Genomic DNA, 24,066 nt, shown 5'->3' on the forward strand with positions numbered 1-24,066 from the left:
TGAGTGCTACTGGGCGGTAGTCATTGAAAGAACCAGATTTAAATGTGGTTCAGGTTTTAATTGTCTTTGATGTTTTTGACTTTTTGTCAGATTTTTGTAGTTTTATCCTGTTTTTCTTCATTTTCTGGTTTTCCTGTGTGCCTTGCTGTCACCTCCAGTCTTTCTGATTATGAACCTGTGCCTGTAGTTCTCCGGTCATTCTTTGAAGTATGGATTTAGCTCCTTTGTTTGCGTGCTTATGGTCTCAGGCTTTGATGCTTTTGGTGTTTGTTTAGGGCTTCTGGGCTTGAGTCAGTCAACGCCTCTGTTTGTTTTGCCGTCCTCTCCTGCTTAGCAACGTTACCTGATATCACTAGTTTAGCTTCTGTGCTTTTGTTCAGTATATTGACAAAAGGATTGGCTCAGCTGGCTTCACACGGATATCAGCTTGAGTGGCATTCCCATTCTTAATCCATCCATAGGTTTAATATGATGTCAGCCCCCCTCTTGCAGCGATAACAGCTGCAAATCTTCTAGGAAGTCTTTCCACAGGTACAGGATTGGTCACCCTGATGTTGGACGAGAAGGCCTGGCTAATTCATTCCAAAGGTCCATCCATCAACCTAGGCATCCATCCATCCATTCATCATCCCATATACCCATCATCCATCCATCCGTTCTGTCAGGACTCTGTGCTGGTGTGCAGTCATGTTGGAACAGGAAGAGGACATCCCCAAACTGTTCCCACAAATTTGGGAGCATGAAATTGTCCATAAAGTCTTCTTATGCTGAAGCATTGAGAGTTCCTTTCACTGGATCTGAGAGGCTGAGCCCAGCTACTGCAAAACACCCCCACACCATGGCACAGTGCGGTCAGACAAGTACTGTTGACTATTGAACCCAGACTTCTCCATCAGACTGAGTTTGCTTCTTAAATACCAGGTACATAATTGGCAGGAACCCTAAACCTGACCTCCAACAAGAAAACTCTGTCCTGCTCAGGGAGGGGTAGCCATCTATGTGTCATGTGATTTCACACATAACTGTAATTGAGTATCCTCTGCGTAGCAATCAGTATCAGGTTTTCTAGTAATAGTACCAAAGGGAAGCATCTACATTGTGGATTATACTTTCTGCACAGGCTGGCACGGTTTTAGAACATAGAAGTAAAAACTCAGATATGACTGAAGGAGGGATTTTTGAATCTCCTCTCCATGTGTTTAAGCCACCTGAATGTGTGACTGTACGATCACATCACAATGCCCAGTTATTGTGGAAAACTGTTATTCATGGACAGGTTGGGAGGACAGTGGTAAGGACTCTGCTTGCCTGTCTGGCTTCAGAGCTGAAAGGAAACCTGGGTTTGTTCCTGTTTTCCTCAGAGGACAGTAAGTTGTCCTAACTTTGCTTCTTTTTTGGAAAGTCTTAGACCTTAGAATACCATTTTGTTTCTAGCGTATGACTCATGTGGTTTAAGGGATGTGACTGTGAATTATTACAGGGATTCATGCATCTCTTTGTTGGGTCTTGTTGAGGTAGCTTCTCTCTCAGCCTTGAGTTTGTGAAGCAGAACGTCTAAGCTTCCTCTGGTCTTTCAGAGTGAGCAGCTCAGAGGTTCACACAGGTCGTTGGTCATGTTGGACATCTCGTTTTGGCTCTCAGCAAAGGCGGTCGCACTTTTTCTCCTCTCCTCCTCACCCTTATCTTCCCTGCTTAGCCTCTTGTGTCCTTGTCTTGTCTTGTGTGTGTTACTTTCCCTCGAACAGTCTCTCACTGTCGTTCTCTAAAACCTAAAGAGAACTATGGATTTGATCAACTGGTCTCTGAATGTTATTGACACCCTTTTCTCAATGAGAAGTCTGGGCTTGGGAGAGCCTGAGTGCCCTGGAGGGACTTTCCCTGCCAGATACACGATGGACAGGTGGCAGGAATGGAGGGTTGTGTGCCTGGCGGGACTGTCGATCGAGGACGCTGAAGATATCTACCTATTTGGAACCATGATAACAGGGTTCTTGCTGATCGGAGCTGGCTTGGCCCTGGCTTATCGGAGAATTAAGAAAGCGGAACCGGCTGTTCAAACCCCCCCAAGGCTGCCCGCTGGAATCGAAGTGATGGGACGAGGTGCGACCTCTCACAACGAACGCAGCATGGGTAACACCTTGGAGATGCTTACAGCTGCCGTGAAGACTCAAAACAACAACATTGAGCGTATGGGGGGATACATCAGAGAGAGGCCTGCTCAGAATGAGACCCTTGAGCGACAGTTGGAAAACATCGCGGAACGGCTCACTGCAGCTGTGAGGTCTCAGAATCAAAAGAATGACAACACCATGGAACAGAAGTTTGATACCATCATGGGGAGGCTCGCGGCTCTCCGACGGGAGATTGAGAGGCCAGCATCAGAGTGTTAAAGAGCAGCTTGACGTTCTCCTGGGCTGCTCGCATGAAAAATCAACAAAATCAACATCATAATGCAGACACCACCACGGCGCCAGCCGAACAATCACTCGCTGATAACGACTGTGTGATGACTATTCTTCCCATCCCATGCAAGGACACCTGGATTGGCTGGAGGACTGTTTACTTAGCCTGATAGGGTGAAGGACACTGTCTCAGCTGAACTATGGACACGCACACACACACACTTACACTGATAAGCACTCACTCATCCCCCCTCCCTTTCCAACGCCTTCGATGCTTGTTGCCTCCTGGGAACACGAGGCGGGTCTGGGCCCGCGCTAGAGACGGCGCCGTTGCAGGATGGCTGCTGTGTTTCCTGGGATTACTCCTCATCCCCTACCCAACCCTGTGGCTTGTCATGTCTTCACAATGTTGTGCTGTGGACATTCATGTGCTTTTTTGTGCAGAGGACTTTTTTTGTTTCCTGCTCTCGTGCTGTCCTACCATGGAAGCACAGCATGAGTGGAGGTCTCTTTTTTTCCTCTTGTACCTTCCCGTTGTTATGTACATTTCAGTGTTTTCAGTGCAACGCTACCGATCTCCGACTTGTAACCCCATGTGATGTCTGTGTTATGTGTGTAAGGTCGGGGGTGGTCCCATTTCACGGCAGGGCAACCTGCTTGTGACAAATAAAGCTTTGATTAGTTGATTGATTGATTGATGTGTAACTGCTCGGTGCTGTTATGAAGAATACTTAAGCCACCATGGCTCTGAACACAGCGCATGTAACAACTACCAGTCGGAGGGAAGTGTACAGATCAATGGCGCCCTCTGATGGAGGGAGCTGGGCAGACTGTTTGTCTCTTAGTGCCATCTTGCAGTGAAAATGTTTCAGCCCAATGATTTATTGATGCAAAAAATAACCTGATTTATAAAGTCTGTATCAGAGTTAAACTTTAAGCAGAGATTTGATGAAATATGAGTCATGGCACTGAGAATCCTGACTTTAACTCAAGGAAGAAGGTTTCCATCACGTCAGCGGGATCCACCGCCTTGTTCCAGTTTGATTATTGGTTCTTCTTTATGTCTTTCGTGATCCTCCCTGTCCAGCTAATGGTACCGCAGTTATGGAGCTTTACATGATGAGCTGCTCAGTGAAAGAAGCAAATGCAAAAAGGCCCTCAGATGTGCTGGGATGCCTCAGATTAAGTGTGATTGTCCTGATGCTCCTGTGGGAATTAAGGTCCCGTCAACATTTAAGGTGCTGATGGTAAAGGAGGCTTCTCTCTGGGGTCTGTAACATGCTGATCCATACACTGCTCAAATAGATGCACACAGCACAAATGCCCTGGGTTAACCCTGGGAAGAGTGAGGCGATCACAACGATGAAGGAAGCACAAATGTTAGTGAGCTTTCCCAGGATTCATTCCCAGCCTTCTGGATCTGGGATATGGATCGGCTCTGTTATCAAAATGCTCCAGAAAGCTCCGTCTCCTGCTGTGCTCATCATGTATGACCAAATACATCCTTCATCTCGTGGCCTTTGCGCTTTTTTTTTTTTAGTCCAATTATCTGCCGGCCTTATTCAGGCCAGTCAACGTTCACTCTGTCTCACAGACTCCTTTGTGCAACCCACCTCCTCCCATCATGGCCTCTCCCTGCTCACTCAGGCTCCATTCAAGCCTCCGTCTCTATCTCCACCAGCAGAGTCTAGACTCCAGGGGGTCAAACATGACTCTGTACATCAATAAATCATGTTCACCCTGTGGAACTCCATAATTAACCTCAGTGTGTGAAGAGGACTCTCCATTTACATGCACAAACTGGAGTCTATTAGATAGATATGATACAAACCACTGCAGTGCAGTAACTGTAATACCTACAGCATGTTCTAATCGCTCTAATAGGATATTATAGTCGACAGTATCGAACGCTGCACTGAGGTCTAGCAGGACAAGCACAGAGATGAGTCCACTGTCAGAGGCCATAAGAAGATCATTTGTAACCTTCACTAAAGCTGTTTCTGTGCTGTGATGAGCTCTGAAACCTGACTGAAACTCTTCAAATAAACCTCTGCAGATGATCTGTTAGCTGTTTGACAACTACTCTTTCAAGGATGTTTGATATAAAGGAAGGTTGGAGATTGGCCTATAATTAGCTAAGACTGCTGGGTCTAGAGATGCTTTTTGAGTAAAGGTTTAACTACAGCCAGCTTGAAGGCCTGTGGTACATAGCCGATTATTAGAGATAGGTTGATCATATTTAAGATCGAAGCATTAATTAATGGCAGGACTTCTTTGAGCAGTTTTGTAGGAATGGGGTCTAAAAGACACGTTGATGGTTTGGAGGAAGTAATTATTGAAGTTAACTCAGAAAGATCAATTGGAGAAAAAGAGTCTAACTTAACATCGATGGTACTAAGAGTAGCTGTAGATAATATTACATCTGTGAGACTGTTCAGAAGGCAGCTTAGATATATTCATTGCCATGCAGATGCAGTCTTTCGATCCCTGAAGCCTCATAACAAACACTAATTAGTTAAACTGCAGTAATGTCTGTGAATGCTTAGGAATGTTTATTTAAATGCTTTAACTAATTATTTTATTTAACTTAGATCTGTACTTTTTAAGCTCTGTCATTTAATATTTTAAAATTTTTAATTTAAGTTCTTTCTTTTTGTAATTTCTAGCTTAGCAAGCTCCACCTCCTGTGGAAACTGTGGTCAAACATCCCAAAACCTCAGTCGGGTCACATGACATCTGAGCTGTCTGTGCTTCCTGAGCGCGCACACACACACACACACACACACACACACAGCTGAAACAGTGCTCAGCTTCTCATTCTCGCCGTCACCATGCTGCTGATCCTGCTCTGCTTCCACACCTTCACCTGGGGTAAGGAGCCGCCGCCAACGGCACACTAACCACAGATGAAGCAACATCCTGTGTGTGATTTTGTCCTTTAATTATGTAAATCGATTATTTTTGCTCCTGAGTCACACTTTAAAGCTTACTTTCATTTCTTCAGCTGACGGTGACTCATTTAATGGTATAACAGAGTCAGCAGTAGGTTATTCCTGATAGGTCAGTTCAGCGCGTCTAACATGAGAAAATGTCCTTTTTCTGTTTGCTGCGACTGTTTCAGGTTAAAAAGGTGAAACAGTCGCAGCTGCTGGAGGCTTAAAGGTTCCTGTGAAACATGGAAGTGGGCTATAAATGTCCAAAGCTCCTGACATGACAGGAAAGGATCTGTGAGGCTTTCAAAGAGTTTATTTCAGGTTATAATCATCACTTCTGTGTTTGTTTAAATCAGCCTGTAAACATGTTTAACCTTCATTATTACTGATGCAATAAATGTTCATTCATCTGTTCACTGTAAACACTTTTGACTCTGACACTCTCAGGCAATAAATAACTGATCTGTCCAATCAGAAAACAGACATGAAAGTGAATAAATGACGTCACCACAAACATCAGGTTCACATCTGTTCAGTTTTTAAAAACGTGCCGTGTGCAGCAGACAGATGTTATTCCTCGTTTTTGAATCTTTGTCCCTCTGAGCTCAGGCGTCGTGGCGTCGATGGTTCCTGCTGTCTCTTTAATAAATCATCTGAGGCCGTGATCACATGAATAACAATAATCTGGATTATGCAGGGATTTCTCTGGTTTGCTTTCTTCACCTTTGCAGTCGCGTCTCAGGCGCCGCCGCCTCCACAGAACGTCCAGGTGGAGAAGGGTCAGCTGACGTGGACTCCAGGGGAGCCGGACGTTACCTACACTGTGAATTACCGCAGGTGAGCCCTCACAGCCAGGGAAGGTGCTCTGTTTTAAGGTGGAGCTTCCTTTTCCTTTAGTGATAATTAAAATGAACGAAAGAATTTCATCTCATGCTCCAAACTATACTGAAGATATCATTTTCTGGATTTAGGTCATCACTTTTACAGAAGACAAAACAACAAACAAACAAACAAACTGGATGGGTTAAATAAAACATTTTAATAAGCTAAAAACTACAGAAAGAAATTAAATAGAAATATTTTTAAAATAAAAGGAGCCCAGAACGTACCATTTGAATAATAATTTGAATTAAATAAACTACAGTAAAGATAAACATAGGTTAAAAAAAGAAAAAGAAAAAGAAAGCTAATAACAAGAAATAAAAGTAAAACTGAGAATAAAATCCATTCAAACAGAAAGCGGAAGGCCGACTGTGCCACATAACCACTTCTGTTTTTGAACAGTTTCAGAGGTTCGTCGGTTTATCGATAAATCAGATCATTGACTGAGAATGAGTCTGCAGCTGTTATTCAATGCGGTTTTATTTATATAGCTTCAAATTAGAACAGAAAAAGTACGATCCTGCCCAGCAGGCAGCTTTGGAAATGTGAAGGAGGGCATACAGCTGTGTTTTTCAGATCATTAAACAAATTTAAATATCAGGCAAAGATAAGACAAAATGCAGTTTCTAAATGAAGGTGTTTATTATTAAGGGAAAAACTCCAACCCTACATGGCCCTGTGTGAAAAAGGGATTGTTGCTAAAACCTAGTAACTGGTTGGGCCACCCTTTGCAGCAACTGCTGCAATCAAGCAGCGCTGACCCACTCATCTTTGGACAGTTGATGTCATTCAGCCACATTCGAGGGTTTTCGAGAATGAACTGCCTCTTTGATGCCACAGCATCTCAGTCAGATTCAGGTTCAAACAAGGCCAGTAACCAGGTCTGATTACTAGCAATAGACTCAATACTTGAAATGTGCAATTCACTTGTATTTTTATTTTTTATTCCTATTTATTCTATTTATCCCCTTCGTATATTTTATTTATCTATCCACTTAGCACTTTTAATTCTTATTCTTATTTTTATATTTTTATGACAGTATGTTTGCACTGAAGCACCGCAGCAATTTCCTAATGTTGTAAACCTGCTCAACATTTGGCAATAAAACCCTTTCTGATTCTGATTCTGATTTATATTGTCTCTGTATTTATATATATATGTGTGTGTGTGTGTGTGTGTGTGTGTGTGTATATATATATATATATATATATAATATTCTGTAACTCTGTAACTTCTGTCGGTGCTGTGCTTTTTTGGAAATCGAATTTCCCAGAGGAACCCACCCGAGGGATTAATAAAGTTCTATCTAATCTAATCTAATCTAGCAGACCAGCTACCACAACTTGTACTTTAGCCTGACACATTTCTTTCTTACTATTTAAACCAATACAGTGGAACCCCGACTTAGGAAATTAATCCGTTCCCGAGGGTCTTTCGTAAGTCGAAAGCTTTCGTAAGTCAAAGCACCCATTGCGCGTTTTGAGTGAGGCGATGCTGAACGATATAGGCTACAGGCTAATTGCTAACTAGAACAACAATACGTCATTCAAGTGGAACAGCGAAGCGCAAGTACGGAAGCCAAGGGGTTGTCACATGATTCGGATGGCATTTTGTTACTTGGGCATTTTGCCGTAACACGGGCAGAAATATTGCCGTTCAGTGCCTTCGTAACTTAAATTTTTCGTGAAACGGGGTATTCGTAACTCGGGGTTCCACTGTGTAGTCGTGCTGATAGATTTCTTTCATTAGATACAGCAGCAATTCTTTATCATGTGGAACAATTGAGATGTACTTTGAAACTGCACTTCACACTGACTGAAAGGGTTGTTTCACTTGTCAGGCCTGCAAGGATCGAAGTGTAAACTGAGTTGGAAATCCCCGGCCTACAGGAAGCACGTTTACTGTATGAATTCAATGCTGTCCAGCCGAGAGATATAATCTCTCCAGCGTGTCCTGGGTCTGCTCCGGGGCCTCCTCCGGTGGGACATGCCCAGAACACTTCACCCAGGAGGCGCCCAGGGGGCATCCTTGTCAGCTGCCCGAACCACCTCAACTGGCTCCTTTCGATGTGGAGCAGCAGCGGCTCTACTCTGAGCCCCTCCCGAATGGCCGAACTCCTCACCCTATCTCTAAGGGAGAGGCCAGCCACCCTTCGGAGGAAGCTCATTTCCGCCGCTTGTATCAGCGATCTTGTTCTTTCAGTCACTACCCACAGCTCGTGGCCGTAGGCAAGGGCAGGGGCCTAGATCGACTGGTAAATTGAGAACTTCGCTTTTACACTCAGCTCTCCCACAGCACCAATCCGTCTGTCGATCTCCGGCTCCCTTCTCCCATCACTCGTGAACAAGACCCCGAGATACTTAAACTCCTCCGCTTGGGGCAGGAACTTATCCCTGACCCGGAGTGAGCACTCCACCCTTTTCCGGCTGAGAACCATGGCCTCAGATTTAAAGGTGCTGATTCTCATTCCCAGCGTTTCGCACTCTGCTGCAAACTGTTGCAGTGCGAGCTGGAGGCCATCACCTGATGAAGCTCCAGAAATATTTGTTCAGTTCTCTTTCAAACCCCAGCAGCTGTCTATTGCAACTTTTGAGTGTCCACTAAAACAAAAACAAAAATAAACGCGTTCTAAAATCTCACCTGTTTGTTTTTATTAAGGCATACATGTACCTTATTTTTATAAATAGAGATTTCGCTATTGAGGTTAAACATGATATATAAGTCACTTAGATCACTTAGATCACCACCACACTGAGCACTGGGGCCCCACAAGGCTGTGTGCTCAGTCCTCTGCTGTTCACACTGCTGACTCATGACTGTGTAGCAACACACAGTTCAAATCACATCATTAAATTCGCTGATGACACGACCGTGGTGGGTCTCATTAGCAAGAACGACGAGTCAGCGTACAGAGAGGAAGTGCAGAGACTAACGGACTGGTGTAAGGACAACAACCTGTCTCTGAATGTTGACAAGACAAAAGAGATGGTTGTTGACTTTAGGAGGACACGAGGCGACCACTCACCGCTGAGCATCAACGGCTCCTCTGTGGAGATCATTGACAGCACCAAATTCCTGGGCGTACACCTGGAGAAGGACCTCGGCTGGTCCCTCAACACCAGCTCCCTGCACAAGAAAGCCCAACAGCGTCTCTTCTTTCTGAGAAGACTGAGAAAGGCCCGGCTTCCACCACCGATCCTGACCACCTTCTATAGAGGAACTATTGAGAGCATCCTGAGCGGCTGCATCACTGTCTGGTTTGGGAGCTGTGCCATATCAGACCGCAAGACCCTACAGCGGATAGTGGGAACAGCAGAGAAGATCATTGGGGTCTCTCTACCCTCTATTGAGGACATCTACACCACACGCTGCATTCGCAAAGCCACCAGCATTGTGGCTGATCGGACACACCCCTCTCACACACTCTTTACACTCCTGCCATCTGGAAAAAGGTACCGAAGCATTCGGGCACGCACATCCAGACTGTGCAACAGCTTTTTTCCACAAGCCATCCGTCTCCTCAGCAAAAAGGGACTGACTGATAAACACGCACACGCACACATACACATACACTAACATTATCACTCAGCTTAACTCAAATACCTCAAAACATTGAGACTGGACTGACTAACCAACACAAGCGCAAACACACTGACCTACACCACCAAACCATCGCACACACCAACCTGTAAATGCTCTTTTGCACAATATTATTACTAGATATATTATATATTATTATTATTATTTTTTTGCACTAACTTGTCTTGTAGCACCTTGGTTCCTGGAGGAACGTTGTTTCGCCTCACTGTGTATTTTTAAACTGTATATGGTTGAAGTGACAATAAAGTTGAACTTGAACTTGAAATGTTAATGTTTGGTTTATTTCAGTGTTTTATTTGTTCCTGAGTGTTGCATCTTCAAAAAATAAATTGTACAATTGTACAAATCGTGAGTCCATTCTCCCGTGCGTTCTCGACAAGTCCAGACTCGCCGGGAACGCACGGGAGCGTGGACTTGCTTACTTGAGAGTTGAGAAAGGGCCAAAGAGCGATTCAGAAGACCCATATGAGAATATCACCAAGGGAACAGTTTACCCTGCCCAGGATAGGGTTACCGGGGCCCCGCCCTGGAGCCAGGCCAGGGGAGGGTGCCCGAGGGCAAGCATCTGGTGACCGAACCTTAGTCCATGGGGCCCGGCTGAGCACAACCTCGAAAAGGGGACAAGGGTACATCTGTCACCATCTTACAATGCTGTGATTGCAGCCATTCCCCAACTCTCTGTGAATGGGACTCATGGCCATTGATCAGTGTTTGTTGATCAATAATCTTGAGAATTTGCATAATTAAGATTAAGGAACTGACCTCCCAGCCCATTGTTCCTTCAGTGGGCTGGTTTCAGTCATTATGCAAATGTCCTGTTTATAAGATTGAAACCTGCAGTCAGCTGAGACTGAAGACGTCACCTGATGATGACGAAAAAGCTGGTGCCCTGTTGTAAAAGCTGTCCTTGAGTCAGTTTGTCTGGACCCTCAGCAGCCTGACTCTCCTGCCAGATGGCAGCAGCTTGAACGCCCGGTGTCCTGGGTGTGTGCAGTCCCGTAGGATGCTGCATGCCCTCTTGAGACAGCGAGTGCTGTACAGGTCAGGGAGGAAGTCCAGTGATTTTTTTTTGTCTTTCTGTGTGCTATGGTGCAGCTGGAGAACCACACACAGATAGAAAAGTGTGTATAAGAGGGGGCTGAGGACACACCCCTGTGGGACGCCTACGTTCAGAATGAGGGTGGAGGAGGTGTGCTCTCCCATCCTGACGTTATGGGGTCTAACGCTCAGGAAGTCCAATATCCAGCTGCACAGTGAGCTGCTGAGTCCTAAGTTGCTTAGTTTATTAACCAGTTTGTGGGGTTGGACTGTATTGAAGGCGGAGCTGAAACAAACAGCATTCTCAGGTGTCACTACTGTACAGATGCAGGATGTCAGCACACTTTCAATGGAGCAGCAGTAGAAGCTCCTTCTTCAGGTCCATTTTTCTGAGGATTGTCAGAAAGTGGAGACACTGTTGGGTCTTCTTTACAACAGCCGAGGTGTTTGAGCACCATTGGAGGTCTGTGTCTATGTGCACACCCAGGAACTTGAAACTGGACACCCTTTCCACGCACTCCCCATTGATGCTGACAGGCTGCAGCTCAGACTTCCTCCTTCTGAAGTCGACTACCAGCTCTGTTGTCTTGGTGGTTTTGAGGTCCAGGTTGTTGTCGGCACACCAATCTGACAGTCTCTGAACCTCAGCTCTGTACGCCGTCTCCCCAGAGATGAGCCCCACCACGGTGGTATCATCTGCAAACTTGATGACTGCGTTGTCTGGGTGGGAACTAACACAGTCATGTGTGTACAGAGTTTACAGTAGGGGGCTCAGTACACAGTCTTGTGGAGAGCCGATGTTAAGGCTGAGGGCTGAGGGAAGATGAGGCCCCACTCTAACTCTGTACACGGTCTGACAGGAAGTCTCTGATCTAGCAGGAGGTGGTAGAAGGAAGTCCGATATCCAGCAGTTTTACTGTTAGTCTTGCCGGGAGTATGATATTAAAACCAGAGCCAAAGTCAACAAAGAGCAGCCTGGTGTCACATCGCTGTTGTTCCAGGTGAGAGATGGTGGTGTGGAGCGTTGTAACAATGGCATCTTCAGTAGATCTGTTAGCTCTGTGTGCAAACTGGAGCAGGTTGAGTGTGGGTGGCATGCAGGACATGATGTGATGTCGGACCAGTTTCTCGAAGCACTTCACGCCCTGCTGACTTAAATATTGTACTGGGTCCTGTGGTGGGTTGTTGTTGGGCTGGCAGCGGGAGAGCTGCATCTCTGTGTGTATTGTGAACGGCATCGTGTGTGTGCTAATAAAGCATGCTGCAAAGCATGTTAATGTCACCGGGTCTGCCGTGGTCATTCACGATCTCTAAAATTAGAAATATCCTGTCTCAGAGTGACGCTGAAAAACTAGTTCATGCATTTATTACTTCCAGGCTGGACGACTGTAAGTCATTATTATCAGGAAGTCCTGACAATGACCCTGGCTCTGCTGGAGGTTTCTTCCTGTTAAAGGGGAGTTTTTCCTTCCCACTGATGCCAAAGCGCAGGGTATTATTGTAGGGTCTTTACTTTACAATATAAAGCACCTTGAGGCAAATGTTGTTGTCATTTGTTGCTATATAAACAAAATTGAATTGAGTTGAATCGATTCGTTACTGGGGAATCCTCTTCACACACTGGGGTGACTGGAGTTCCATGTAGGTCTGTCCCCAGTCAATCTGAGCAATTGGGGTAGAAGAGCCTTATTTAGGTAGATGACCAAGAATGTTGGTCACTCTGATATCGCTCCAGTGTTGCTTTGTGGAGAAAGGACTACAATTTGTGCAGCATCCCACCAATCAGATCTGCATGGTGGAGTGATCAGACAGAAGTCACTCTTCCGTAAAAGATCCAAAGTTGTCGTAGGATTGTGGAGGGGTGTGGCTTGGGCGCGGCTGCAGGGGAGGCTAAGACACACCGGAACTCCATTAGCTCGTCACGCCTCCCGTGAGTAAAAGAGTGTGGTTGAGCTTGCAGCTACGTGAAGGGAGCAGGTGGTGGTGTCTCGCCGCCAGTTGGAACGGCTGCAGGACCGTTCCGAGCTCCAGATGCAACTGATATTGAGTCTGGAAGCTTGGTTGGTTCCTGACGGACACCGCCGCCAGCCTGACCGGCGTTCCTAGACCGCATTGGGGAGGGAGACGACCCCCATGGTGTTGCAGATGTCCATGCACGAGAGGGACCTGTTTTGCAAGCCAGCGGTCTGCGTGCTATCTGGACCAGCTCATGCCGAGCCAGAGGTCGCCCAGAACAGGGACCTGCCCAGGCTGAGTTGGAGGTCTGCGCGCCATCTGAACCTGCCACATTCATGTCAGAGGTCACCGTGCTGTCTGGTCCAAGCGGCGTCCTCGGCAGAGGCCAGCACCGTCTGAACCTGGATTGTTTACACCAGAGGTCAGCGTTTGTGGTCTAGCCTGCCGGCGGCCTGCCAAGCTGCATGTGAGACGCGGCTTACCTCCTTGACTGCTGCGCCGTCGCTGGACACACTCGGTCGGCCCCGGACACAACTCATCCCTGCCGCTAGTCCATGGGCCACGGATGCACATGGCCATGGCCGATTGGGCTAGGCTGGATGGCTGCCCGACCTAGGTTGGGTGTGGCCTGGGCACGGCTGCAGGGGAGGCTGAGACACACCGGACCTCCATTAGCTCATAACACCTCCCATGAATAAGAGCGTGCCGGCACCTGAGGTTGTGGTTGTGTGTGGGGCTGCAGCTGGAAAGCTGCGACCGAGTGAGCGAACTATGTGATCTGTCATTCCTGTCGCAAGGATGAAAAATGAATTTTGGAATAAAGCTGTAACATGAAAAATTGTAGAACAAGTGAAGTGTTGTCAAGACCTTTGAGGTGCATTGTGTTCATCCCGCTGTAACCATGTTTCTGTAACACAGAGCAAATTAATATATTGATAAATTACTAGCACATGTACCAGCAGCAACTTTACTGCACTGTTCTTATTATTAAATATGTTGCTGATGGACAGTTGTCTGCTGTGCTGCAGTTCTCCACCCGCTGCAGGGATTTCATGGAGAGAACGCTGAGCAGATGTTTTCTCTGACTCGTTTCTGTTCCTCATCCTCAGATTTAACTCTGATAAATGGGAAGCTCTTCCAGCCTGCATCCAGACGCCTTTCCATTCCTGCAACATATCAGCGATTGGGCCGCGCGACACTAACGACTCGCCCGAGAACAGCTGCGTGACGCTGCGTGTGCGGGCCGAGAGACGGGGGCTGAGATCTGAGGGTGTTAACGCCTGCAGCAGATACGGTGAGAACCCTCAGATATGTGTCAGCGCTGTCTGTGGGTGAAGCTGTGAGACTCGAGGTGTTAACCATCCTGACCACAGTGTGAACCACGAGCTGCTGCTGTGCTGACGCTCGCTCTGCTCTTCCAGGTGACGTCTGCACGCCTCCGTTAAGCATTTTGACCCGGCCTGGATCACTCACCGTATTCCTTAACGATGACCACGAGCTGGCGAAGGAACACGACAGCAATGCCAAGCACATGATTTACTTTGGCAGAGAGGGAGAGAGTCCTCTGCAGGTGAGAACACGGAGTGATTCCTCCAGGTGTTTATGCTCACCTGATGTTACAGCACGTGTCACTGCTCAGAATATATCTGATATTTTTATTATTTTTTTAAAGAAAGATGTGCACATGTGTCTGTCAGTGTGTGCAGGCAGGTCCAAGCATATTTGGACAGTTTGCCTCTGCACCAACAGACAGTCTGCACAAACTGTTTCAGAATTACAGCTATTTTTACACAGTTCCCATTTTCAGAGACTCAAAGTGACTGAGAAGCAGTTTCGTGTCCAGATGAATCCTGCGCCTTCATTTTTAGAACTAAACTGAAGCCAGAGAGTCATGTGTCCGCCACTTCAGGCTGTTACTGACTGCAAGAGATTTTCAGCCACATTAAAAACTATATATATATATATATATATATATATATATATATATATATATATATATATATATATATATATATATATATATATATATATATATATAAAATTCAGTTAGTTTGTCCACTTACTTTTAATTGTTTTGGTTAAATTATTATTTCAGACATCAGCAGCAAAAACTAAACCTGCATGTTTAACAACTGGAATCGCTCAGAGAGTCAACATTTTAAAATTACAACAGGAGCCCAAGCAAAGTAAATATCAAGTAAATATCTTCTAATTTCATATTGTCAGGAGTATGAAGACACCATAGCCTCCATGACCATTGAAGACCTGGAGGAGGGGCAGCGGTACTGTGTTCAGGTGGCCTATACGGTCCACGGGGACCTTGTGGAACCACGCAGCTGCATCCAGTGTGAGGTCATCCCTGCATCAGGTAAGCTGCTCTTCTTGGTGTAACGTTCCTTTAACGCGCTCCGACTCCAACCAGAGACACAGATGTAAACGACTCCGCTGCTTTTGAATCAGCTGAAGGTTTTAAAGCTGCAGCAGTAAACTCACTGCGTCTGTTTTTCTCAGAACACGTGAACAGGACGCCGATGATCGTGGGGCTGCTCGTCGGCATCGTGGTCCTCGCCATTCTTGCATTGGGATACCTCGGGTTTTTCCAAACTGAGAAAATCAAACGCTGCCTACACTAACCATGGTATGCCTCACCGGTAAGAAGCAACACTGCTGCACACACTCACCACACAGACACCAGTGGGTGCTGTATCCACTCCGAGCGTGTCAGCGGGGCACGTAAAAGAGCTGATTCGACAGTTTGAAAGCCTTCTACTCACGATTACTCAGTGTGTAAGACTGATGTGATTCTTCTTGGTGACTGGTGAGTCAATGAAATGTCCAATGGTGTTAAACACTGGAGAGTACCAGAGTTTACTCAAGAAAGAAAAGTCATTTTCTGTGGTAGAAAAACTTGTTTGACCTTGAATTTCCTGCCACATAACTGGTGGGAGTGTTACAACCAGCTCTGGTCGTCACGCCAGTTTGCTCGGCTTTTGGTTTGTCTTCCTATCAGACAGCGAGTCTCACATCTTTGTATTTACCAACAAACACGTGACATTTCACATTTAACCAACAGAACGTGAGCGGCTGAAATCTCCCAGAGTGACACTTAGACATAAGATCGGTGTTTCACTCACACTGAAACTGACACAGAGTGAAGTGAAACACACAAACAGAACCATATTTACAACACTAGTTAACTTCTGGTAAATCGGCTCCAGTCATCACTCTTGCCTCCTGGGAACTCTCTCTATCACTTCCTCTTTGTCTTCTAACTGACACCCAACCTGTGGGCCACTGACAACATTCAGCATCAACTATTTGATTTCAAACTCATGATCCCGTCTGACCCTCTCTTCACCTCCACTGCTCACAAACACAAACGATTGCCCATCCTCCACTGGTCTTCCTGTTGACACCGCGGCACAACAGTTTGAATCCACCTCCAATGATCCTGCTCTTACTTCCCCTCTATCTGTACAACTCATAGTCCCTACATGCTTTAACTTCCTGCTCTCATGTCCACACTTCTGTCTTTCCTTCTCTCTCACTGCCTGCTAACATGCCTTCCCCCAAATCCACAAAACCCCACAACAAAGAAAAACAAAGAAAGGAAAACACTGAGCCACAAACTCTGTCAATTCTAAAAGTGTGGAAAAGTTAATAACAGGCTAAAATTCTAACATGAAACTAAAACAGAGAGCATACTGAACCGGGAACCTTTCAGCATCCTCTGGGTTCAAAGGCACTATCAAGCTGAGCTAACCAGCAGTGCAGCACCAACATCACAGCTAAAAACACTCTGATTGGTTCTCTGCTTCTCAGTTTGACATTCACAAGAAATTGTGTTTCACATAGTAGTTTATGTGTTCCTCCTTAAAGAAGGAGCAGTTTTTACAAGCTGACCATTAAAGGTTTTAAAGCCCATGAGTTTGTCAGCGCTGAAGATGGTCAAGAGGAAAAGAAAACCAGAAAACCTGGGATCACGCCTCAGATATGGAACAATTCAAAATTGGGAACCGAAAGAAGGTAAGGTGCTTTACCACTGGGAAATAAGACAAGAAATACACAAATGACTGAACAAAAAAACAATCACAGCTAAAAGTGAAAATGAGTAAAAAAAGGTAAAAATCTAAACAAAATAAATTAACATCACATTAAATCTTGTTCTATGGAAATGGCTGTGATAGACACACAGTGTTCAGTTCAGTTATTTGTGACAACAGCGCTCGTCTCAAGGCTCTGATATTGTAAGACTAAGACATAAGAGGCGGGAGACGTGAGCGTCCTCCGCCTGTGAAACTGTTTTGGGGGATGTGTCCTTGTTGCACCTGTTGTTAGTTTCATTAACACCAAAGCAGCTGAACCTGATTAACACCTCTGATACTGAACTAATCAGATCAATATCCCAAAGTTTCACTGACTTGATGTTGAACTGCTCCTCTATTTTGTAACATTTTCTGAGCAGTGTACACCAGACACACTAAAGGCTGCTGGTCACATTAACACTATAAACTGATGTTTTCTGCTTGTGTGATTACAGATGCAGTGAGAGTCATGTTTCCCAGGCTGCTAATGGTGACATCCAGAAGCCTTCAGCAGGCAGCAGGTAGAGGACATTCAAGAAGCTGTGCTGCTGTCCAAGACGACGTCTTACTTCTTAAACCTAAACACACAAACTTCTCAAAACAGAGTCTGATGGAGGACTTTATTATGGCAGAGCTTGTGTGTTTCCTACAAACTGGACTAACAGATGAATGAGTTTTCGGATTATTTTCGTGGGCTGCTGGGATGTATGCGTTTGGACCGTGATGAGGGGAAAACAAGATTTCTGAAGTGACGTAATAGGATAGGTTAAAAAAGCTGATACTGGAGTCTGCTCAACTGCAGGAGGAGGACGTCTCCTGAGAAGCAGTTTAGAGGATTCTGACTCTTACAGTAACTTGTACTGTGTACTAGCTAGCATGACGGAGTTTCTATACAGTTGGGTGGGTGCTATGATGTTACTGGTGAACTTTATTTTATTCATATGGTTACTTAGTAGAGTTGCCAACCGTCCCCTAAAAAACGGAATCCTCTGGTATTCAGAATTAATATTACCGTTTCGTATTGAGCTGAAAATAAACGTGATTTGTCTTCAGCTACAATAAAAAAAAAAGACAAAAAGCTGGAGTTATTCTGTCTTTACGCTGTCAGATTGAACTGTTTCTGAGAGACTAATAACACCAGGATCCTTTTCTAAGTAGCTGACAGCTGGTAACTGTGCAGGGGCGGATCTAGAAAAGTGTTGCCAGGGGCCCAGGCAGGGCATTAACAGGGAAGGGGGGGCACAAAGATATACTTTTCTTTCTTATTCTCATTTAAAATGTCTCGCTTTTAACAAATAATTATCCGAATCTTACAACCAAAGTTTTCATCTGATGTCAAATTTATAGAAATCCATTATTGTACGTAGTACGTTTTTTTCAGGGTCCCAACATAATTTCTTCAGAAAAAAGTACTGTACATGATGCCAGTATTTTCCCACATTTTCCAGATACTGTACAAGTACTTTGTGTAAAATGCCATCAAAAACTCAGTTAAGTTTTATTCTTTCTCACCTGTCTTTCTGTCTCCTTTCACTTATAAAAGGTTGCCATGTTAGAAAAAATATTTTGCCCTGGCATGCTGTTTATTGATGTGGTAAATAAATAGTTTATGAAAATTATAAACTGTCATTTATTATTTTTAATATTCAGTAATGGTCATGTCTCACCTCTAGTCTTCTCTGTCTTAATTTCAGGTTTCCACCATGTGTTGTAGATAGTTCAGGAGGTTAACTCGACCAAGCAGTCTTTGGGTTTCGGCTAAGTACTGTTTAGAATACCAGAATAGGGGGGATGGTGGAGGTTTAAGTTTATTAGACTGATACATATGTACCAACAAGACAGTGTACATCACTGTGACAACGACATTTGTTTTCATTCAAAGGCTATTTGGTTTTTCCTGTAATACCTGGTGGGCCGGTCTCTAGTCAAAATGCCCAGGCTGATTTTTTGTCCCAGTCCAGCCCTGCGGGGGGACACTGAGCAGAGTGTCTCAGTGTGAGGAAAGTGAGGAGCAGGAAATATAAACCCTGCCTTACTTCGGCCATCACAGGGAACTTGAGGGTCTCTGGCTAATGAGATGGACAAGCTGTGGGCGCTGGTCAGACATCAGAGGGAGGATTGGAAGTTCACTGTGTTGTGCTTCACAGAGACATGGCCGGACCTCAGTGCCACAGTATCTGGCTTTTTCACTGTTCAGGCTGGAACATGTTACTGTGAAGGCTCTGCTCGCCAGACTCGTTACTGTAATAGGTCAAAAGAAACTAAGTTAAGCAGGTGGTGGGGGGATTCATGCAGGAACTGACTACCTCCATCTTCATGCCCATGCTGTCTGCTAGATGATGCACCCCACTAGCAACCCTCAGTAAAGTTCAATCAACAGCCACAGTTATTAACGGTAGCGCTCCTCTAATGATCTATGGCACGTGGAACTTTGCTAGGATTCACGTCAGTGGCCGGAGAAGGCCATGGAAAAAGACTCCCTCGAAGCTTTCTGGCCAACTTTCAGGGAACTCAGGAGGGTGCTTTCCCTCACTGTGTGTAGTACAGGTGAAGCACTGCTGGTTTCAACTCAGGATATTGTTGGGTGGTGGAAGAAATTCTTCGAGGACCGCCTTAAGTTTAGTGACATGTCTTCTGTAGAGGAAGCAGAGTCTCTGGACTCGTCCATCACTGGGGGCGAAGTCACTGAGGCAGTTAAAAAACTCCTTGGGAGTTGGGAAGAGTTCCAGCCTTAAATGGAGGAGTTTAAGTGTCTCCAGACCTTCAGGAGTGAGGCGAGAGGGGAGCAGGAGATCGACTGGTGCTGCAGCTGCAGTGATGTGGATACCAGTCTGTCGTGGTGAAGAGAGAGCTGAGTCCAAAACCAAAGCTCTCAATTTACCGGTCGATCTTTCTGGGCATGTTCCACATGCTGGAAGAGAAGGCCATGGACAGGGAGGTCTGAGCTTCTCTGCTTAGGCTGCTGCCCCTGCGACCCGGCCTAGGATAAGTGGAAGAACACGGATGGATGGATGACCTGAAAAGTAGGCGCCAGGGATCTGTTCATTTTTAAAGACTAGAATACTCAATAAGACTTAGACTTAGTTCCTCCTACGCCGGGCAGCGCATCGGGCAGCTAGTGATCTCCATCGATGTCGGTCAGCAGCAACTGCTTCAGCTTCGTCCCAGGCAATGTCGACAGTTCTCAGATCGTCCATGAATGTTCGACGCCATGTGGTCTTTGGTCGGCCTTGCTTTCGCTTGCCAGTGCGTGGACGCCATGTCATGGCAATCTTAGCTGGGCGATGAGGGGGTAGGCGTAAAATATGGCCCGCAAAGCGGAAGCGCCTTTCTGCAACAACATCGGCTAATGGGCGGGTGCCTGCTCTTCGTAGGACCTCCTCATTTGTTATTCAGTCCCGGTAGGAAATTCTCAGGATTCGCCACAGGCCACGTTGTTGAAGCACGTTCAGGTGTTGAATAATTGCACTTGTTGAGCACCAGGTTTCACTAGCGTAAAGTGCAGTAGGGAAGACGATAGAGTTTAGTAGTCTGATCTTGACCCTTACATTCAGGGAGGTCGAGTTCCAAATAGGTTGGAGATGTCGCAGGACACCAACTGCCTTCCCTACTCTGGCGTCGACATCCCGATCAGAGACCCCGTCATTCGAGATGATGCTGCCAAGATATGTAAAATTCTCCACCTCTTCAGCACGTTGTTGGCTGATCATGACAGGAATGCGGGCATGTGCATAGCCAACTCGGAGTACCTTGGTTTTTTTGGCGGTGAGTCATAATCCAACTTTCGTCGCCTCCCTCTGCAGGGCCGCGGTCAACTTTTGGAGGTCTTCCTGAGTCGAGCCCAGCAGGGCGATGTCATCTGCGAAGTCCAAGTCAGTGAGATTACGTGCTTCGTGCCAGGGCACACCGATGCCAGCTTGGTCAACTGATCGTCGCATGATGAAGTCAATTACCAACAGGAAGAGGAAAGGGGATAGCATGCATCCTTGTCGGACTTGTCTTGAAGAAATATGTGCAGCCGTCATCTGTCTGGACGCAGCAACGGGAGTTGGAGTAGAGACAACGAAAGGCATCTACAAACTGCTGAGGGACTCCATAGTGGCGTAGGATAGCCCATAGAGTCGGCCGGTGGACGCTGTCAAAAGCCTTCTCGAAGTCAATGAAATTAATAGAAATCTTCCTTTGGTATTCCAATGTTTGTTCAATGATCATGCGGAGGGTGAAGATTTGCTCGACGCATGACCGGCCACTCTGAAACCCAGCCTGCTCTTCTCGCAATCGTTCGTTCACTGCGTGTCGTAGCCGATTCAAAAGAGCGAGGCAAAACACTTTCCCGGGTACTGACAGCAACGTGATGCCCCGCCAGTTGTTACAGTCACCCAAATCACCTTTTTTTGGAAGTTTGATGATGGTGCCTTTTGTCCAATCATCGGGTACATGTGATGTTGACCAGCAGGCGTTTAGGAGTCTTGTAAGGGCGGCTTCAAGATGGGGTCCATCATGCTTCAGCATTTCGGCGAGGATTTCGTCCAGGCCTGCGGCCTTTCCACTCTTGAGGAGTCGGATGTGATGGTGATGGTGATGGTGATTTGTCCAATATCGACAGGAAGAAGATCCATGGAAGGTGCCAGGTCTTCGGCCTCGAACCGTTGGGGTGGCTCAGGTTGGTTCAGAGTATCGCGGAAGTGTTCGACCCATCGTTGGTCTTGTTCAGCTGCAGTAAGGAGGACATGTCCATTTTTGTCTTGGATTGGAACACCGCGGCCACCACGAGCCCCAGTTAGATCTCGTACAATGCGATATAAGGTTCGGGTATCGTTCCGATCGGCTGCTTCTTGGGCTTCGATGCCTTTAGCTTCGATCCATTCACGCTTTTCACGCCGGCAGCTGCGTTTGACCTGTCGGGCAAGGTCTTGGTAGGTGGCCATGGCCCTCTCACGCTGGTGAGTCAAAGGCCACCTGGTCCCGAACTGACTTTGCCAAGCGACGTTGATCTGTAAGTTCCCATGAACGGTCGGAGATCCAGCGCTCCTTAAAGCCTCCCCGTCGGTGACCAATCTTCAATTCTGCTGCACCGACCACAGCCTCTTTTAGCTCATCCCAGAGTGTATCTGGATTTTTGTTGTTATTTCCTTCCGCAGCAAGGAGCTGGAAGCGGTTTCTCAATTCGAGTTGAAATTCCGCTGCCGTATTTGCGTCTTTTAGGCGTTGAACGTTAAAAGGACTTGGCCGCTGCAGTCGTGGTTGGAGGCTCTTCAGGTGAAGTTTACATTTGGCAATTAGCAGGTAGTGATCAGAGTCAATGTCGGCTCCATGCCACACTCTAACATCGCTAATGGTGGATGCCCAGCGGGATGATATGCAGATGTAGTCGATCTCGCTTGTATATCCGCCACCGGGGGCCTTCCACGTCGCCTTGTGTATCCGATTGTGGCCGAAGAAGGTGTTCTTGATGGTCAGCCGGTTTGCCACACAGAACGAGATCAGCCGCCCACCGTTTTCATTTGTCATTGCTGCAATTCCAAACGGGCCGATAGCTGATTCCAGGCCGTCCCGGTTACTGCTTATTTACGCGTTGAAATCTCCGCCCACGATCAGCAAATCATGGATCCTGGAGCATCGCATAGAAACCATCTTGTCAGTATCGTCAGCCTCTTCTGTTGGAGCGTATACTTGAAGAATTGTGACTTTCACATGCCTAGCTTGGAAACGAGCCAAGATTAGGCGGTCTGAAATGGGCTTCCAGGCCAGCAATAATGTTGTTGCACGTTGCGAGAGGATGAAGCCCACGCCACGTGCATGGTCTTGGGCATGGCCAGAGTAGAGCACCATCTTTCCATCACTAACCATCTTCCCGCTTCCTGCCCATCGCATTTCTGAGATGCCCAAGATGTCCATATGGTACGAGTCAAATTCATATAGAAGCTGGGCCAATTTACCTGTTTGGTACAGAGTCCGTACATTCCATATTCCATAGTCGATAATGAAATTCACTTGCTGTTTCCGTAGCAGTTGGAGTTTTTACAGGGTGGGGTTGCTAGCCCCACGCCCAACCCTCCTCCTTTCTCATCCGGGCTTGGGACCGGCAATAGCAGAGTTCAATAAGAACCTCCTCAAAACTGACTTTAATGGCAGATACAATATTTTATTTAAGCAAAGAGCTCAAACAGTTAATAATAATAATAATAATAATAATAATAATAATAATAGATTGCATTTATATAGCGCTTTTCGGGACCCCTCAAAGCGCTTTACAATACCACTATTCATTCACTCTCACATTCACACACTGGTGAAGGCTACAGTTGTAGCCACAGCTGCCCTGTATGGAATCAGAAGAGACGATCATAATCACAAATCAGTCAGATCGTTTTACAATTTAAAATAAAAAAAGTAAAACTAAAAAATTAAAGTAATGTAATCTAAACTGTTGCTAAATATCTACTGCCAGCTTTGATGAGTTTTTAGTCAGGAGAGAGAGAACACCTCAGCTGTAAATGAGTTCTGGCCTTAGCCACGCTGGATGAAATCCTTTCTGAGGAGAAACAAAACTTCTCAAATCTTCCTCTAACGACCGAGACTGTCCACAGTGAAAACAAGGCGAACCTTTCTATTTCTTCTTCTCTGCTCCACTTTCATCACATTGTGTTTGTTAGGAATTCTCTCTCACTTACTCAGAGAGTTAACTTCAGCTCATAATTTCTGGTGATTAAACTACACTAACTAATGGCTTTGATAAGCTTTAGAGAATAAAATATAAATTAACAGACACTGAAATTATCCCTCATTATCAGAACAATTTCCAACTTGCTGTGTTGCAGGTAAAGAGTGTTTAAATCTGTTATGATTAGCATCATGAAACATCTCTTTATCTGCTGCAACACACGTCTTAATTATTAATGACAAACATGTGTGTGAGGCAGCAACATTGCTCTGTACCGTAACATCATGATATCAACAACACTGGACATTTAAACCTGCGTTGGCAAAATCCATCCATCATCCATCGTCCATCTGTAACACTTCCAGCTCTTCAAAAATCACAGACGCTCAGAAAGGTTGGCTTTTCACAGTTTATTCCTGCAGAAGACATAAAACACACTCAACAGGTGTCTTCTGATGGTACCAGCAATTGTATCTCCCTCACAGTGCAAACGCGCGCTGTCTTG

General features: G+C 45.8%; 1 protein-coding gene and 1 pseudogene across 2 annotated transcripts; one reads left to right on the forward strand and one right to left on the reverse strand.

Annotated features, from left to right (window-relative positions):
- Positions 1 to 5,420: 5,420 nt before the first annotated feature.
- LOC146691405 (uncharacterized) lies at positions 5,421 to 18,506 on the forward strand. 2 transcript variants are annotated; one of them, XM_085434819.1, is made up of 6 exons: positions 5,421 to 6,172; positions 13,922 to 14,106; positions 14,234 to 14,382; positions 15,039 to 15,180; positions 15,324 to 15,463; positions 17,353 to 18,506. In XM_085434819.1, exons 1-5 carry the CDS (start codon positions 6,027 to 6,029, stop codon positions 15,443 to 15,445), a joined length of 744 nt encoding a protein of 247 aa, XP_085290945.1. In that variant the 5' UTR covers positions 5,421 to 6,026; the 3' UTR covers positions 15,446 to 15,463; positions 17,353 to 18,506. The 2 variants fall into 2 exon arrangements, with proteins under 2 accessions (XP_085290945.1, XP_085290946.1); XM_085434820.1 differs by having other exon boundaries at positions 15,324 to 15,450.
- A 3,060-nt stretch (positions 18,507 to 21,566) lies between these two features.
- LOC146691406 (protein CFDP2-like) lies at positions 21,567 to 23,904 on the reverse strand (annotated as a pseudogene).
- Between the last annotated feature and the right edge of the window lie 162 nt (positions 23,905 to 24,066).

The sequence above is a fragment of the Copadichromis virginalis genome, linkage group LG16 (assembly GCF_057382275.1).
Source record: "Copadichromis virginalis isolate Kocher_CV1m ecotype Utaka linkage group LG16, C_Virginalis_male_GT1.1, whole genome shotgun sequence".
In the NCBI taxonomy this organism is placed as follows: Eukaryota; Metazoa; Chordata; class Actinopteri; order Cichliformes; family Cichlidae; genus Copadichromis; species Copadichromis virginalis.